Source organism: Raphanus sativus, chromosome 3 (genome assembly GCF_000801105.2).
Source record: "Raphanus sativus cultivar WK10039 chromosome 3, ASM80110v3, whole genome shotgun sequence".
NCBI lineage: Eukaryota > Viridiplantae > Streptophyta > Magnoliopsida > Brassicales > Brassicaceae > Raphanus > Raphanus sativus.
The window spans coordinates 15,384,064-15,401,079 of NC_079513.1; the positions used below are offsets into that span (position 1 = coordinate 15,384,064).

Genomic DNA, 17,016 nt, shown 5'->3' on the forward strand with positions numbered 1-17,016 from the left:
ACTGCTCCGTTTATAAACCGACAACAAAGATTTTGGCATTTGTGTATATGTATGTTGGTTCCTATTGGATGTGGTGGGAAAAAAAGTTGTCCACACCAAACTGAAGAATGTTTTAAATGTGTCAAACTAACCTCTTAAAAATACAAATCAGGATCGCTACGGCCTTCAACATAAAATATTAAAATAATACAGTAGTTGCTCAAAAAAAGAGAGTAAAATAATGCAGTATCCAGTTTTTACAATATTTTTATTTTCCTCATACCTTTTATTACCTTTCCCCTAATAAGCTCTCAAAATAGAAGCCATGCTTCTCCCCCTCTACTTTCAATATTTTCTACTTCCAATATATTAAGATAAAGTTTTTTATAATATGTAAAATTATGCATTGTGGTTTTCTATTTCTTTTTTATCTTGTCGAGAAACTAAAAAGATAGAATGAATGTTACCTTACACATTGGAGCAACCAAGACAGCCCCATCCCAAAACTCTGGCTTCTTTCTGTGTAACAACAAAAGTACTGCCCCGCCCATTGATTCTCCTAGCAGAAACCTCATCTTCCCTTTATTCTTTTCTCTCTCTAATCATTCCAACCACAAACAAAAACACATCAAATCATTTTCTGACAAAGCGATAACGACATATGGTTACGTGCGAGTTACTTTCTTTCATCCAATAACATCAACTCGAAAACATTTTTTTTTTCATAATAATTATTGAGTAATTCACATTTTTGTATATATATCTACATCAACTACACAAAAAATCTTGAATGGTAAACAAAGGGTGGCTTTGACCGTGAATTCAGATAAGCATTCCGAAGTCAATATTACACGTTTAACCCTGTAAAAGTCATCATTACCGCAAATCGATGTGTAGTGGGCAGAAACGTCATCAACGAGATGGTCAAAGTTTGGAACATAAGCGCCAAGCCCATCAGACTTGCCATGTCCTTCATAATCCATCCCATACACTCCAAACCCTGCCTTCACAAGCCTCCTCGCAGTACCTAATCCAATCATATTCATCACAAAACATAAATAAGGCTTCAATATTAAATGAATACATGTACATATACATAGAAAATTATGAAGGGGGCTGATCTCAACTATTCATGGTGATGCTGCATTCCATTGCATATCCATGGCAGATGAAGATTAAAGCCTTTGGTTCTTGATTTGCTGGTAACCACTTGCACGTGAATAGTTTCATTCCTCGAGGATTCTTGATGAAACTCTGCATATTATAATCATCATTCAAAACCAAGATTCCTCTATCTATGTAAAGAACGTACGTAACACGTTCAGTTATTATTTACTAGCATAACACATACCTCTTCATACGTGATGTTATCTGTTTCACTTGCCTGCGTACATAAAAAGACCAAACTATATCTTAAGAACAACGAACTAATACATTTTCAGATGTGGTCTGAAAGAGATAGAGAGCAGAGATCATTAAAGCTTAACGTAACTGACCATTTTCAAGACGAGGTTGATCGAAGTCTCTAACTTTCTCTGTGTTTAAGTTTTGTAGGAGACAAAGGAATTATACTGATAAGTGATATGAAGTTGCCGAACGGCTCTGTTTATATTGGGCAGTTTTGAAAGCAGAGAACTGTACACCTATGCGACGCCGTTTTTGGTTTGATGGTGACGAAATAACGGATGCCTTTCCTATCTACGCACTCCAACACGTTTGTTTGCTTTTTGAAAGAAAAAAAGATCTTTTGAGTGATTGATTGCCTGACAAGTGGCAACTTTTCAAGTATGGCGACGTTTGGAAACACCCCCTCAACTTTCACAATAACACGATTAACACCTGATTTGGTAAAAAATTCATTTTGTTTTCTTTTAGTCTTCAAATTACGCAGAAACTCCCATGCCTCGTTTTGTTGGTAGAAAGTAAAGTTTATGGAAAGTTAGATGAAGAATCGTGCGTTTTTTTCGAGGTCCATAAACAAAATGTGTTGTAAAACTTTGACAGATCTTAAAAGATTTCTGTCGACACATAATCAAACTCATATCTACATTATAAAATGCTAAGGTTAATTTAAAAAAAAAACATTTCAATCTTTGACAGAATATAACAACTTTTTGCACTGCCGTTTGTCAAATCTCTCCCACTTTTTTCGGATCAAATCTGTTCCACCTTTTTTTTATCCTACAAACATTGTTATACGTGTGAGATCATGAAAAGCCAACTATCAAATGTGAGATCTACACTAGCACACGAGGTTACGGAAAAACATACAAAACTTGTAAAAAGTCAAATCTACATTTTCTACTCTTTGCATATCAAAAAGTATGGACTCTTTAAACTTAGATATAAAAGTTCTGCTCCGTTGGATATTTTTAACATTTTAATTAGTTTCAAATAATAAAGAATTTAACAACTAAATACGATGACTGAAGTGAAGTATAGAACACTATTTTTAATTTAATGTACGCCAATATTTTTTGTTCCTTTTTGATTGATCGCATATCAACATGTCACATCACTGGACATAAACAGAGATATTGATATGCAGCCAGCCTTTGAGGAACGAGTCGTTTGGGTAATTGGGTTAAGCAACAACTGAGGAATAAAATAAAATATCCCAAAACTATGGCCACTTTTCCATTTAGAGATTCTCAAACCGTTAAACATGCCTACATTTTTGTAGAACATGTTCTAACTATATAATACACACTATAAAAAACAATGTTTCAGTTCAAGAAAATTCTCAACCATATATGATTTTGATTAATATACTGCATGTTGAATTGCAGAACAGTATTTATTCACATCTGATTTTAAGGTAGCTTAGACGTTAGAATGGTAATGAAAAATGACCTCAGAACAAATATATCTTTATGAGGTTTAACGGAATTGTCCCGGGAATGACCTCATTCATTTTGAAGTGTATATTAAAAGTAATTTTGATATTTTAGTCAAGTTTACTTTTCCTCAGAGTTTTTGTCATATCTGTAGTCGCTGTTCTTGATTAGTCGTAGAGAGCTAGAGAGATTGATAAAGATCGAATAAAGTTAATCTTACAACAATCGATCGTAATGAAATTTGTGGTTAGAAAGTTGACTTAGCTCTTACGATAACGTCTTCAACTAAAACTTCTTTTTGAAGTTTACTCTTCTCATCCTATCCGATCCTAGATGTCAAAAACAATTCTCATTAACTCATGCCAACCGATCATCTAAACCATATATGTGACTTTTTCCTTTGTATGAATAGTTTACTCTTCAGGCTTCTCTAAGAGCAGCTCCAAAGTGTGTATGCTAAGAGCATCTGCACAGAGATGGATCTCTTAAATAATATTATTTTAATTATTATCCATTTTATAAAAAATAAGCCAGTAAAAAGTAACATATATGATTTGTGTGCTCTCAAAACATTAGAAAAGCTCTAGAAGAAGAGCTCCTCTTTTTTTTTTTACCAAAAAAAGCTCTTCTTTCTTTTGGACAACAGAAAAAGAGTTCCTCTATAATCTCTTTCTTACTTTATAATTAATTTTATTAAATTTAATCATCAAAACATCAGTTAGAAGATACTACACCGGTTGAATCCCTATTTAGGTATGTACAAAATAAAATAATAGTATTATAATAATTTTGGTTCAAATAATTAGACTGCTTTTCTCTTTTTTAATATCTGTGCAATAGAAAGAAACCACTTGGCACTTGAGTTTTAGATCCCGTTCCTAAATCCTCTCTGCAACAAACTGGTTCTGACTTTCACTTTCATGTTTCAATTTTTTTTAATATTTATAATGGTTAGATAATCTGTAAGAACTCCTTGATGGAGGTGGTCTAATGTGGATGCCCTAATGAATATCTTGTTATTAAAAACAAAAGAAAATGTCAAATTATAAGATAGAGAACAAAAAAAGATTACTAATTTAGAAGTTTAAAGAACTCAATTAAAACTTCATTGTCCAACTGTCATTTTTGTATTGCTGGAATCTTCAGAAACAAAATTAAATTTAATTGACAAATTATGTTTTATTAAGAAATAATATCCCCTATATATTAAAGGATGAACATTTCGAAAATTAGATCATCAAACTGTTATTAATTAAAATAAACCCCTATCATATGTGTCATTTAATTAGGATGTTAGTTAATCCTACGTGTTATGATTATACTGAAATTGAAAAAGTGAATGGTCTAATTTGATTTATTTATTTTCTTTCCTTAAATAAAATTTACGGAATTACCATAAATGACTTATATATATATGACAATTAATGATTATAATAATAATGATTTGATAACAAATTATATATCTTCCATCATTTTTGTTTAATTTTATATTATTAAAATAAATTAAACAATCAAATTAGCTACAAAATTTAAATTTAGATTTTTTCGTATATGTTATATATTGAATTTAAAAACGACAGTAAATGATTAAAAATATTAAAATTATTATGTTAAAATTAATGAACAATGGTTTAACATTTTTGTTATAAAAATATACACTTGATTTTAAAATCACATGAGTAAAAAATATCATTTAATAATAAAACATATATATATATATAGATTAAAAATATATACCATATAATATTACATATATATTTTGATATTAATACTTTCAATAAATTTTCAAGAAAATTTATAAATTATAAACTTATTATATAAGCGCTGATCATAGAACCATATGATTATGAAGTCTCTCATTTAATAAATAACTATATAAAATATACTATTCTTAGAAAATATGTTGGTCCATCTTAACTTATATTACAATTTTTATTAAACTAAATATCGAATTGATGAAATAATGTACAAAAAAACAATCTCGCACTTTTCTTTAATAAAAGTTACAAAATTATGATTAATGTATATATGAAAATTAATTATTATGAATAATAAATATTTGATAAAAAATTGTATCTTAGTTCCTTTTTTATTTATTTTATGTTATTAAAGATATTAAACAATCACATTAACTATATAATAAAAACATTTAGACTTTTTCTTATATGTTATATTTTGAAATTTTGAAAACGTCTATAAATTATTAGAAATTTGAAGATCTCACTTTGAAAATTTTGTGATCAATATCTTAATTTGTTTTGTTATAATAAGATACAAATGGTCATAAAATTGTATTAATATGAACCTTTAATAAATAAATTTTCAAATTAAATAACTTTCCTTAAATAAAAGCTAAGAAATTACCTAATATGATTAACGTATATATGAAAATTAATGATTATGAATAATAAATATTCGATAACAATTTTGTATCTTAGTTCTTTTTGTTATTTTATATTATTAAAAGATATTAAATAATCACATTAACTATATAATAAAAACATTTATATTTTTTTTTATATGTTATATTTTGAATTTTTCAAAACGTCTATAAATTATTTGAAATTTGAAGATCCCACTTTGAAAATTTTGTGATCAATAGCTTAATTAGTTTTGTTATAATAAGATACAAATAATCATAAAATTGTATTAATATGAATTTTTATTTAATAAATATATGAATTAATATATTTTAATACTAACGATTTAAAACAACAAGATTGGCTGCATCAATTTAGTCCTCAAGTTGAAACCTTTCAAAACTATGTGGAAGACTAAAGTCTAAGTAATTCGATTTTAGAAATAATAAGGTGCTGATTCTAAAATCATTAAAATGGTTCTCAATGATGTGTAAGTTAAATAAAAAAAAAATTGTAGAACCTGTTTTTGGAATAAAATCGACTTATTGACCACTTTACAGTTTATAGATATAAACATGGTGTAAAAAATTTAAGCCCCAATCAATCAGACTATCATAAATTCAAAATAGATTTCGGTCCACAATTACAATTACAAACTAGATTTTGACCCGCACGCCCGTGCGGGTGTATATTTTTATAAAATATGTTGTTTTTATGTTAATATTAGAGTTGGACAAAAATCCGAATTTAAAAGTTCGAACCGATCCCGATTCAAAAAGAAGTACAAAATCCGAACCGAAATTGATTAAATATAAAAGTTTTGTATTTAGATAGCTGAAACCGAATCCGATCCGAACCAAAGTATTTCAGATACCTGAATGTATTCGAAATATATTTATATACTTATATATATTATTTTTTAGACTTAATATATATAAAAACATCCATAATATATGGTACTTATAAGTTGGTTTAAATAATTAAAAATATATATAAATAGTTAAATGTAAACTCTAAAATAGTTAAAGTATACTCAAATCACCAAAAATACTTAATATAATTATTGATTCTCTATCCAAATATTTAAATCAAACCAATTTATATGTTATGTTCAATTATTCTGATATATGTTATTCAAATTATGTGTAATATATTATTTTGTTTATATATTTTGAGAAATTTAAAGTATATAATGAATTTAAATGGGCTATCCAAACCTGAACAAACCCGCAAAGATCTGAATTGAATTCAAACAAAAATTTAGAAATATCTGAATGTAATTGAAATCTTTGACCCCGGAAACCCGAAACCCAAGCAGACCTAAACCGAACCCGAATGGGTACCCGTACGCCCACCCCTAATTCACAATCTGTTTTTTTTTTCTTTAAAACACACATCAAACATATAATTAACAGTATTTTATATGTACTATCATATAAATAATCACATATATTATATTTTCAATAATCCCATATATTGAAAACATTTTTTAATAATGGTTATTGGAAAATATTTTAGTAAAAATATTTTTGAATATATGTATATTTTAAATCAACTTTAAATTATTATTTTGATTTAAAATATGTATATAAAGTTTAAATTTTGTTCTATGATTATTTTAGACAAATGATATTTTTAAATAATTAGATTAGCTTATTTTCGTATATTTTAAAGTTAACACAAATAGATAATTTCTCATAATATAATAGATTTTTAATTTTTTTAGTAACATAAATTCATTATTTTCTAATATAGTGATATCTATGTTTCCAAACAATATAAAAATTTTATACTGCTATTCATGTTTCCAAACAAATCTATTTTTTTAAACTGATATTCATGTTTCTAAATAAACCTACTTTTTAAACTGCTATCCAAGTTTCAAAACAAACATTTTTTAAAAATTGTTATCTATATTTCCAAACAAACCTAATTTGTACTTCAGTTTTAAATATAGATTAAACGTGATTTGTAAGCTTTCATAACAGAATATTAAGATATTTGTTACGATTTGATGATTGCTTTACAGTAGGAAAGGTTTTGTAATTTTATTGAATTCATTAAACACCTAAATTATTAGTTTAGATTTGATGGTCCAAAAAATATTTTTATTTTATATATGGTTAGTTAAGATTATAACTATTTATTTGTTTTTATACATTTAGGATGTTTAAATAAGGACATTTGTATATAGAAATTGAAACTGATGATACCAAATCCGCGAACTTATGGTGATATTAACGGATTGGGGTAGCAATTTTTTTGGGTTGGCCAATGTATAAAACGACGGTGTCTAAGTCAATGGCATAAATTTGTAATTTTGGAAGAAAAGTCAAAGATGTTTTATTTGTATTCATGTTTTAATAGTTTAGATAATTATTTGGTACAGTATTAATTTTTTTTGTTAATTATTGCAAAATTGATGGTAAAAACTTTGGCACTTTAGACTTTTAGTTTCCCAATATTATATACAGCAATTGATGAAAATTGAGAATGCCATGCATGAAAGAGTGGAGCATTAAAGAAAAAACAGATGAAACATATGTTTATGGAATTGAGAGATATAAATGCAGTTATTGGGTAAACAAATTTTAGTGGGCTTGTTATTTTTTATTGTAAGAGACGTGAAAGCCTAATAATAATTAGTGAAAGTGTTGATTAAATATCAGTGGCATTCCATGGTAATTATTTAGGAAAATTGAAGGTTAAATATCAAATGTACTTCAGTTTTAATATTTTAGATGTTCAGCCCAACATATCCCCTATATATTAGATTACTTGAATCACTTGAATTATAATTAAGTAACAATTTACTACAACTGAGGCTTCTTATTTTTTTTAGTTTTTTTTTTTTTGATTTTTTGCTTTATTTTAACAGTAACTAAATTGAAGTAAAGATTATAAATTTGATGGATAACAATTAGTTGAAATTCTTTACAACTTTTTTTTATCTTTAAACAAACAGAGTTGTGTTCAATTGAAGACATATTAATTTGATGAACACTAAATATTGAAGAATAATAAAAGTTTCTTTCATGCTTCTTTTTTTTAAAAAAAAATTTAGAGCTTTGATATTAATTTTAGATTTGATTATTTTATTAGATGATAGAATATTTTTTTTATTCTTTTATTTAAATATATAATATTTTTAATAAATAACTTTTTGACAACATGACTCCAAAACTCGTATAATATATAATATGATTTCAAACTAAATAATTTTGTTTTTTGATATAAAACCGAATAAAATACAAACCGACGGTATATAAACCAAATCGAACCGAAGTAAATATGGATTTAGAATATTAGTTATACTTTACAAACCAAAATACCGAAAAAACTGAACCGAACCAAAACCAACCCGATATTCGGATTGAACACCCCTAATCCAAATAAAACGTAACTATTATTTCATTCTTCAAAACATAATAAAATAACAACTTGATTCTGCGCAAGGCGCGGATCTTATCCTAGTTTTCATTATTTGGAAAATCTTGTGGGATCTTATCGTCATTGTTGCTCTAACGGTTAAAACTCTATTTGGGTATCTAAAGAGTAAAATAATAATATTTTAATAATTTTTGTTTAAATAATTAGATTCTAAGCAATATGAAAAGCCATTTGGTATTTGATAATTATATAAGATTCTTAAAAGTTCCCTTCAAAGAACTATATCTTAATTTTTCTTCCTTTTCTAAAATTTACAATATTTATAATATTTAGATAGTTTACAAGAGCTTTTCATTGGAGATGCTCTAAGTTTTGTTTTTGTTTTCAATCATTTCAATTATGTTATGTAAGATAAAATAAAAATATATAAGTAAAAAACATGCACATAAACCTTATAGACTAAGATCTTAGTTCGTCTACAAATAGTATAATCATGTTCATTGTACATCTGAACTGACATACAACATATACACAAGGCCGACGGAGTTAGAGAGTGGTGGCTGGTGAATAGTAATTAAGGCTCTATTTTTTATATTCAAGTTTTTTTATAAAAGTTTAAAATATATATTTTGAACTACATTTTATATTATATAGTTAGTATAATTAATTTTTATTGAAAAACATCAAATAAAATAATTTGAAACAAATTTATACTAATTTTTGAACATATTTTGTTATTAAAATTCATAAAAATTAAAAATTGCCCAAGAGCCCGAAAAAGCTTTGAGCCTTTTCTCCTGCACAAAACTTTTTAAGACTCATAGACCTTGAGATAATGGAATCGATCAGTTGTTGTTTGGCGAGTATAGTAATTCTGATAGTATTTTAAATTGTGAGTTCGATTCAGTTTAAAAGGAGCGGTTCACCTTTTCAACGTTGTATTAGCATGTTACATACTTATACCACGTAATATTATAATTAGAATTTGATCTGCGCAACCGCACAATTGTTTTTTCAAATTGAATTAAGGAAATTATAAGCCATGTCGGTTGCGTATTTCAGTTTTTCATGGTAAAACAATCAAATTGATATGATTGATAAGTAACTTGTAATTTGATAATTTTACACAAAGCATAAAATTTTATAGTGTTTTTGTTAATACAATATATTCACTTTTCTAGAAAAAATAGTGTGACTGACGTTTTAATAGTGTTGATGTTTGTCCAAAAAAGAAACAGTGTGACGTTTCTTTTTTTTTTTTTTTTTTTGATCAAACAACAGTGTGAAGTTTTCAAGTGTTGTTTCTTTTCAAACTCATGTTGTTAAAGTATTAGAGGTTCGGTCCACATAAAACAAAACAGGCTCATTAATAAACCCATCATAAGCCAAGGTAAAGATAAACCTAAGTTCCAATCTGAAGTTTTAGCCGTCACCGTCTTCAAATAACACACACAAACAGAGTAAGGGGAAGCCAGAGAGCTCGAAGACGCAATGGGTAAGCCAGTCTCAGTTTCTTACATTCCTCGACTGTTAAAACATCTTTTTTGTCGTTCACTTTTGGGTCTTGACTTGTGTTGTGATAATGAAACATGAACAGCGAGGATCAAGGTTCATGAGCTAAGGGAGAAATCAAAATCTGATCTTTCGACTCAGTTGCAAGAATTCAAGGCGGAGCTAGCTCTTCTCCGCGTCGCCAAGGTCACTGGAGGTGCTCCCAACAAGCTCTCTAAGATGTATGTGTCTCCACATCTTCAAAAAGATTGCATTTTTATCACATTTTGAGTGATTGACGTGACGGACACGCAATATCTACTCTATAGCTTTGTTTATTATTTTCCTAGTGGTAGTGGTTAAACAAGCATAGATCTCAAATGGGTTGTGTTTTGTTTTTTGATTTTCAGCAAGGTGGTGAGGAAATCAATCGCTCAGGTGTTGACAGTGATCTCACAGAAGCAAAAGTCTGCTCTAAGAGAGGTGTACAAGAACCAGAAGTTTTTGCCTCTTGATCTTCGTCCTAAGAAGACTAGAGCTATCAGGAGGAGACTCACCAAGCATCAGGTAATTTAACCATGTTCGGTTCATATCTCGCAGTGTCTCTGTCTACTACTGTATTATGTTTAGTTGAAGCAAAAAGTTGATATTGAGTAACGAACATTTGGCTTGCTTTTGGGATAGGCATCGCTGAAGACAGAAAGGGAGAAGAAGAAGGAAATGTACTTTCCAATCAGAAAGTACGCTATTAAGGTGTAACTTGTTCTTATTAATCACATCATCAATCTTTTTGTGTTTTTGAGTTTTAGCTCTTGTGTGAGTGGCCTTTTTTTATTTTATGTTCCATGTTAAAAGACTCATCTTAATTAAAGATTTTGATTCACAAGCGTTATTGTTATCTGACCGAGCTGAGTTAACTTCTACGGGTTCAACTGATCATATTTTAAACTGGTTCTACCCTAATGATCGAATATATGTGTCCACTGGATCAGTTCGTATATGGTCAAAACATATGCATTGCATTGGATCTGTTTGTATATAGTCAAAACCAATGTTCAAGAAATCATTAGGCAGTGATTAGATATATTACAGGGGATTAGTGTCTGCTAATCAAATACATTATGCTATTTTTGTTTATGATCAATATGCGTAGCTATTTTTTTTGTAGCATTTTTAAACTTTTTAAATCAGTTATCAGTTTGCTTCGTCCAACATTGGTTACTCCATTTTTTTCTCAAAAAGAGAATATTACCAAACCATACCAGCTCTAATAAAAAAAACTAGAACCGAATTAATTAACTTACAAGTTGACTAAACCAAAAAGTTAACTGAACCAAGACCAAAATTAATTAACTAAACCATCCGAATTTTTTTAAAAAAGAAAAAAAAATCTTAGCCGGAATCAAAAACTCGGTTGAGCTCAGTAAGATCTTATAAACCGAACTATCTGATTACCGAACCGAACTCTGATTCGGTTAATAGTATATCGTATTAGCTTCGGTTCAATTCAATAAACATTTTGCGCAAAAACCCTTCTATTTTCCTTAGTTTTTCATTATTCCCTCACTCTTATTAGGGTTTTGCAAAAACCAAGATCCTCCTTCCTCTCTCGATTTCAATCTCACAATCCCTTTCCGTTGATTTTCGAATTCGTTTGAATTTACTTTCATCACCTCGTCTCTTCTTCCCTTCCCTTCTCCGACGAACGATCTCGTTACCAAGGACAATGGACAACGAAGAAGTCCTCGACTTCGACGTAGACGACGACGACGGCATCGACATCGAGCACAACGACTCGATCGACATCCTCGACGACAGCCCCATCCCCGACACCACCACCACCACCAACCCCGACTCCTCCGCCGCTCACTACTACTTCCCCGACGGCGACCTCCTCGAGCCATACGACGGCCTCGAGTTCGAGTCCGAGGAATCCGCCAAGGCCTTCTACAACTCCTACGCCCGCCGCGTCGGCTTCAGCACCCGCGTCAGCTCCTCCCGCCGCTCCCGCCGCGACGGCGCCATCATACAGCGCCAGTTCGTCTGCGCCAAGGAAGGATTCCGCAACATGAACGAGAAACGAACCAAGGACAGAGAGATCAAACGCCCCCGAACCGTCACCCGAGTCGGTTGCAAGGCCTCCTTATCCGTCAAAATGCACGACTCCTCCGGTAAGTGGATCGTCTCGGGGTTCGTTAAAGAGCATAACCACGAATTGGTCCCTCCCGATCAGGTCCACTGCTTACGTTCCCACAGGCAGATCTCGGGCCCCGCCAAGACTTTGATCGACACGTTGCAGGCCGCCGGGATGGGGCCCAGGAGGATAATGTCCGCGCTGATTAAAGAGTACGGAGGGATTAGTAAAGTAGGATTCACTGAAGTGGACTGTAGGAATTACATGAGGAACAATAGGCAGAAGAGTATACAGGGAGAGATTCAGCTTCTTCTTGATTACTTGAGGCAGATGAACTCCGAGAATCCCACCTTCTTTTACGCTGTGCAGAGAAGCGAGGATAATCACCATCATGATCATCAGTCTGTTGTTGTGGGGAATGTGTTTTGGGCCGATCCGAAAGCGATTCTTGATTTCGCCTACTTTGGGGATACGGTTACGTTTGACACGACTTACAGGTCTAATAGGTACCGTCTCCCTTTCGCTCCCTTCACGGGGGTGAACCACCACGGGCAGCCGGTTCTTTTCGGATGCGCGTTTATCGTGAACGAGACCGAGGCTTCGTTTGTGTGGCTTTTTAAGACTTGGCTAGCTGCGATGTCTGCACACGCAGCGCGCTCTCCCGTCTCGATCACTACTGATCACGACGCGGTTATACGCGCGGCGGTCGTGCAGGTCTTTCCCGAGGCCCGCCATAGGTTTTGCAAGTGGCATATTTTCAAGAAATGTCAGGAGAAGTTGTCTCATGTGTTCCTCAGGCATCCTGCTTTCGAGTCTGATTTCCACAAGAGTGTTAATCTGACTGACTCTGTTGAGGATTTCGAGTCGTGCTGGTTTTCGCTTCTTGACAAATACGAGCTGAGAGATCATGACTGGCTACAAGCGTTGTACTCCGATCGACGGCAGTGGGTTCCTGTATATCTCCGCGACACCTTTTTCGCGGAGATGTCGTCGACTCAGCGTAGTGACAGTATAAACTCGTATTTTGACGGCTACATCAACGCTTCGACCAACCTGACCCAGTTCTTTAAGCTGTACGAGAAAGCTCTGGAGAGTCGTCTCGAGAAAGAAGTTAAAGCGGATTACGACACGATGAACTCGCCTCCTGTTCTCAAGACCCCGTCTCCGATGGAGAAGCAGGCGTCTGAGCTTTACACGAGGAAGCTGTTCACGAGGTTTCAGGAGGAGCTGGTGGGAACTTTGACTTTCATGGCGTCCAAAGCTGATGACGATGGGGATCTCGGTACCTACCAGGTTGCCAAGTACGGGGAGACTCACAAGGCGCATTGCGTTAAGTTCAACATTTTGGAGATGAGAGCGAACTGCAGTTGCCAGATGTTTGAGTTCTCTGGGATCGTGTGTAGGCATATATTGGCAGTCTTCCGTGTCACCAATCTCCTTACGCTTCCGCCTTACTATATCCTGAAAAGATGGACTAGAAATGCTAAAAGCAGTGTTATATTCGATGACTATGGTTTGCATGCGTATGATAACTACTTGGAGTCTCATACTGTCCGATACAACACTTTACGCCACAAAGCTTTTAATTTTGTGCAAGAAGCGGGGAAATCTATTTATACCTGTGATGTCGCTCTAGTTGCTCTGCAAGAAGCTGCCAAGACAGTGTCCTTGGAAATGAAAAATGAAGTTAGGAGAACTATGGCTAACGGGCATGTAAAAGGGAGTTCTGCAAGTGATGGAGAACATATACGCCGCAGTGAGGAATGTCAGCAAGAAGAGCCCGAGGTGAGTCAGATCAGATGCTCGTTATTTTGATAAAGTGACAATCAAGATTGTTTCTCTAAACATATATATATTTAACGTATCTTTTGTTCTGGATGCATGACCATATTGGCTTCATTTTTTTTGCAGGATGAAATGGACAAGAAGATTATTGAGCTCAGACACGAGCTGGAATTAGCAAACAGGAAATGTGAAGCCTACAGGACTAACCTACTTTCGGTCTTGAAAGAATTGGAAGATCAAAAGTTACAAGTGTCCATCAAAGTGCAGAACATCAAAATCAGCTTAAAGGATAGTCTGTGAAACAAGCAACAAGTTCCAACTGCCATCATCATATATATGATTGCTCATGTATATTATATCTTAGGGTTTTTGAAAAAGGGACCCAACATTTAGTATTTCCCTGTTACAGTAGGTAGTTTCGCAATAGATTGTACTCCCAATCATTTTCTCAGTGAGTAAGAGCATAAAGTTTTTTCCTTCCTCCCGTTGAATTGTGATGTTATGTATCCAGCAGGTTGCACTCACTCTTTCAAGCTTATGTATCCAGCAGGTTGCACTCACTCTTTCAAGCTTAGTCTTGCATTTTGTACCTTGAGGTAATGTTATTGATTCCCTAAGGGGTCTCTTATTGGCGGGTGTATTTTAATGGATTTGGAAATCCAAATTCAGTGTTATTAGTTTTATATGATTTAAAAATCTGTTATTGATTTTATGACTCTAAATAGGTTTTAAAATTCAAGTCATTATAATGTTATTTGATTATATCCCCTAGACTATATTTGCGAAGTGATTTTGCCACATGTCCTCTTCAGAATCAGTTTCGCAAAAAAAAATGTGACATGTCTACTAAATTTGATGACATGGCATATGAAAAATATGACATGGACAACTATATTTAATGTAAATTTATATTTTTGGTAATTTTTTTAGAATATAGTAATAACTCATATATTACATTTATGTTGATTTATATTTTTGGTAAACTTTTTAGAATATAGTAATAATTCATAGATCCTCATTAAAATAAAATATTCAAATATGAACATTACTAATTTCGAAGTCTTATTTAATTATATTTTTATAACTATACAATTTTATTACTTTAAATTTTCGAAATTTTATAGAATTTTTAAAAAATTTATAAAAAATAAACCTAAAATCATTAATTTCTTATATATTTACAAATTTTATAAATATTTTTAGCTATACTTTTTCAAAATTATCAGTATTATATCATTTTTTATTAATTATGTAGTAATAACTCATATATTACATTTATGTTGATTTATATTTTTGGTAAAAAAATTAGAATATGGTAATAACTCAAAGATCCTCATTAAAATAAAAATATTCAAATATGAACATTGCTAATTTCGAAATATTATTTAATTATATTTTTATAACTATACAAATTTTATTACTTTAAATCTTCGAAATTTTATACAATTTTAAAAAATTTATAAAAAAGTAAACGTAAAATAATTAATTTCTTATATATTTACAAATTTTATAAATATGTTTAGCTATAATTTTTCAAAATTATCAGTTTTATATCAGTTTTTATTAATTATATATAAGTTGATCTCTATAATATTATTTGAAAAGTCAGTTTCCTACGTGTCGCGCTCACGTTAACTCTCACGGTGGTTGATTATGATGATACCATTAACGAATCAAATATATCTAATTATCATTATTAAACATTTATTTTATTTTATTTTTTATTTTCTATTTAGGTTTCCTTTTTTTCTTCAAATAACCTATATATAAAGAAAATATATTAATTTAAAAACGAAAATATCTTTTATATATAGTGTAATTCATAATAAAGAAATTTCACAAAATAATCTTAATTTTAAAGTAAAAAATATATAATCTTCCCTTTTAAAAATAATCTTCACAATATAATATATATTTTTAAAAGTATTAAGCATTTTATTTAAATTAATATATTTCTCATATTATTACAAAATAATTTAAATAGCATAAACTAAGATATCTTTAGTGAATAAAATTTAATTTAATCTTTTTATGTTCCCTTTTATATTTTTCAAATAACATGTATGATAAAGAAAATATTTATAAACTTAAAGCGAAAATAATTTTTATATATAATTTGATTTCATAAATAGGAAATTTTAGAAAAATAATCTTGATGATATTAATATAAAGAACTATATTCCTTTTCGAATGTATCAATTATATTTTCATGCAATTTCATATCTATCATCATTATATTTTTATAATTTTATTTGTGATAATTATCATATTCCAAATTACCAAGTACTATAAAATTAACATAGCATAGGCTATTTACAAATAGTCAATTCATAAATATATATACACATCTAATACGAAAACCAAACTAATGCAATGAATACAATGAATATGATTTGGTTGAATAAGATTAGAAATAGTTATACTTGAATTTAACGGAAATATATAACACAATATACCCACAAATGAGTAACTAGATCATTCCAAATTATTTTATACAAAGTCAAACAATAAATAAAAATAATATATTATCATTTATTCTCAACATTTTACTAAATAAATATGAAATTCTCAAATTATACTACAAATATATTAACCAACTATTACAATTAAGATGTAATTTTGAACCGATCAACACTTTAGTTTACTTTTACTATTTAATTTTCAAAACATATATTAAATTATACATAATCCGACCAAATATATATATACAAATTTAAGGGAAGAATCAAACTATATAAAAATAACAAAATTAATCAAAATTTTAATCTGTATAACAAAATATCTTAGTTGAATCGTAAAAAGTAAATGTTATATAATATATCCAAATAATAACCAAACAGTCGAGATATTATATATCCAAAATTATAATCTAATTAAAATAACGCAAAGCTATTTAAAACAAACCATGCATATTGATTACAATATAAATAACAGAATAATTAAAAAATTAAAAAATATTAATAAACTATCATAGTGTAAATAAAATATTATAATGTATTTACTATATAAATATTTATACCCGTGCATGAGCACGGGAAAA

General features: G+C 30.3%; 3 protein-coding genes across 3 annotated transcripts in view; 2 read left to right on the forward strand and 1 right to left on the reverse strand.

The window, feature by feature from the left end:
- The window catches only part of LOC108845841 (caffeoylshikimate esterase), a 2,840-nt gene extending 1,220 nt beyond the window's left edge, over positions 1 to 1,620 (reverse strand). Inside the window, exons 1-5 of the mRNA XM_018619035.2 lie at positions 1,476 to 1,620; positions 1,331 to 1,363; positions 1,107 to 1,233; positions 860 to 1,006; positions 447 to 577 (exon numbers count right to left, since the gene is read on the reverse strand). Coding sequence (XP_018474537.2) covers positions 447 to 577; positions 860 to 1,006; positions 1,107 to 1,233; positions 1,331 to 1,363; positions 1,476 to 1,478 — 441 coding nt within the window. The 5' untranslated portion in view covers positions 1,479 to 1,620. The remainder of the gene's footprint in view (positions 1 to 446; positions 578 to 859; positions 1,007 to 1,106; positions 1,234 to 1,330; positions 1,364 to 1,475) is intronic.
- An 8,310-nt stretch (positions 1,621 to 9,930) lies between these two features.
- On the forward strand, positions 9,931 to 10,949 carry LOC130509072 (60S ribosomal protein L35-2). The gene is made up of 4 exons (XM_057004636.1): positions 9,931 to 10,061; positions 10,164 to 10,299; positions 10,468 to 10,624; positions 10,742 to 10,949. The coding sequence occupies exons 1-4, from the start codon at positions 10,058 to 10,060 to the stop codon at positions 10,814 to 10,816; spliced, it is 372 nt and encodes a 123-aa protein (XP_056860616.1). The 5' UTR covers positions 9,931 to 10,057; the 3' UTR covers positions 10,817 to 10,949.
- A 677-nt stretch (positions 10,950 to 11,626) lies between these two features.
- Positions 11,627 to 14,457, forward strand: LOC108848111 (protein FAR1-RELATED SEQUENCE 5). Its single transcript, XM_018621528.2, has 2 exons — positions 11,627 to 13,976; positions 14,103 to 14,457. The coding sequence occupies exons 1-2, from the start codon at positions 11,784 to 11,786 to the stop codon at positions 14,274 to 14,276; spliced, it is 2,367 nt and encodes a 788-aa protein (XP_018477030.2). The 5' UTR covers positions 11,627 to 11,783; the 3' UTR covers positions 14,277 to 14,457.
- Positions 14,458 to 17,016: the final 2,559 nt, after the last annotated feature.

What these genes read in the sequence shown, in the direction of transcription:
- LOC108848111 (XM_018621528.2), top strand. Translation starts at nt 11,784, where the DNA reads ATGGACAACGAAGAAGTCCTCGACTTCGACGTAGACGACGACGACGGC. An exon ending in GTCAGCAAGAAGAGCCCGAG is followed by an intron (nt 13,977 to 14,102) that starts GTGAGTCAGATC and finishes TTTTTTTTGCAG; the next exon opens with GATGAAATGGACAAGAAGAT.
- LOC130509072 (XM_057004636.1), top strand. An exon ending in CCCAACAAGCTCTCTAAGAT is followed by an intron (nt 10,300 to 10,467) that starts GTATGTGTCTCC and finishes TTTGATTTTCAG; the next exon opens with CAAGGTGGTGAGGAAATCAA. An exon ending in GGAGACTCACCAAGCATCAG is followed by an intron (nt 10,625 to 10,741) that starts GTAATTTAACCA and finishes CTTTTGGGATAG; the next exon opens with GCATCGCTGAAGACAGAAAG.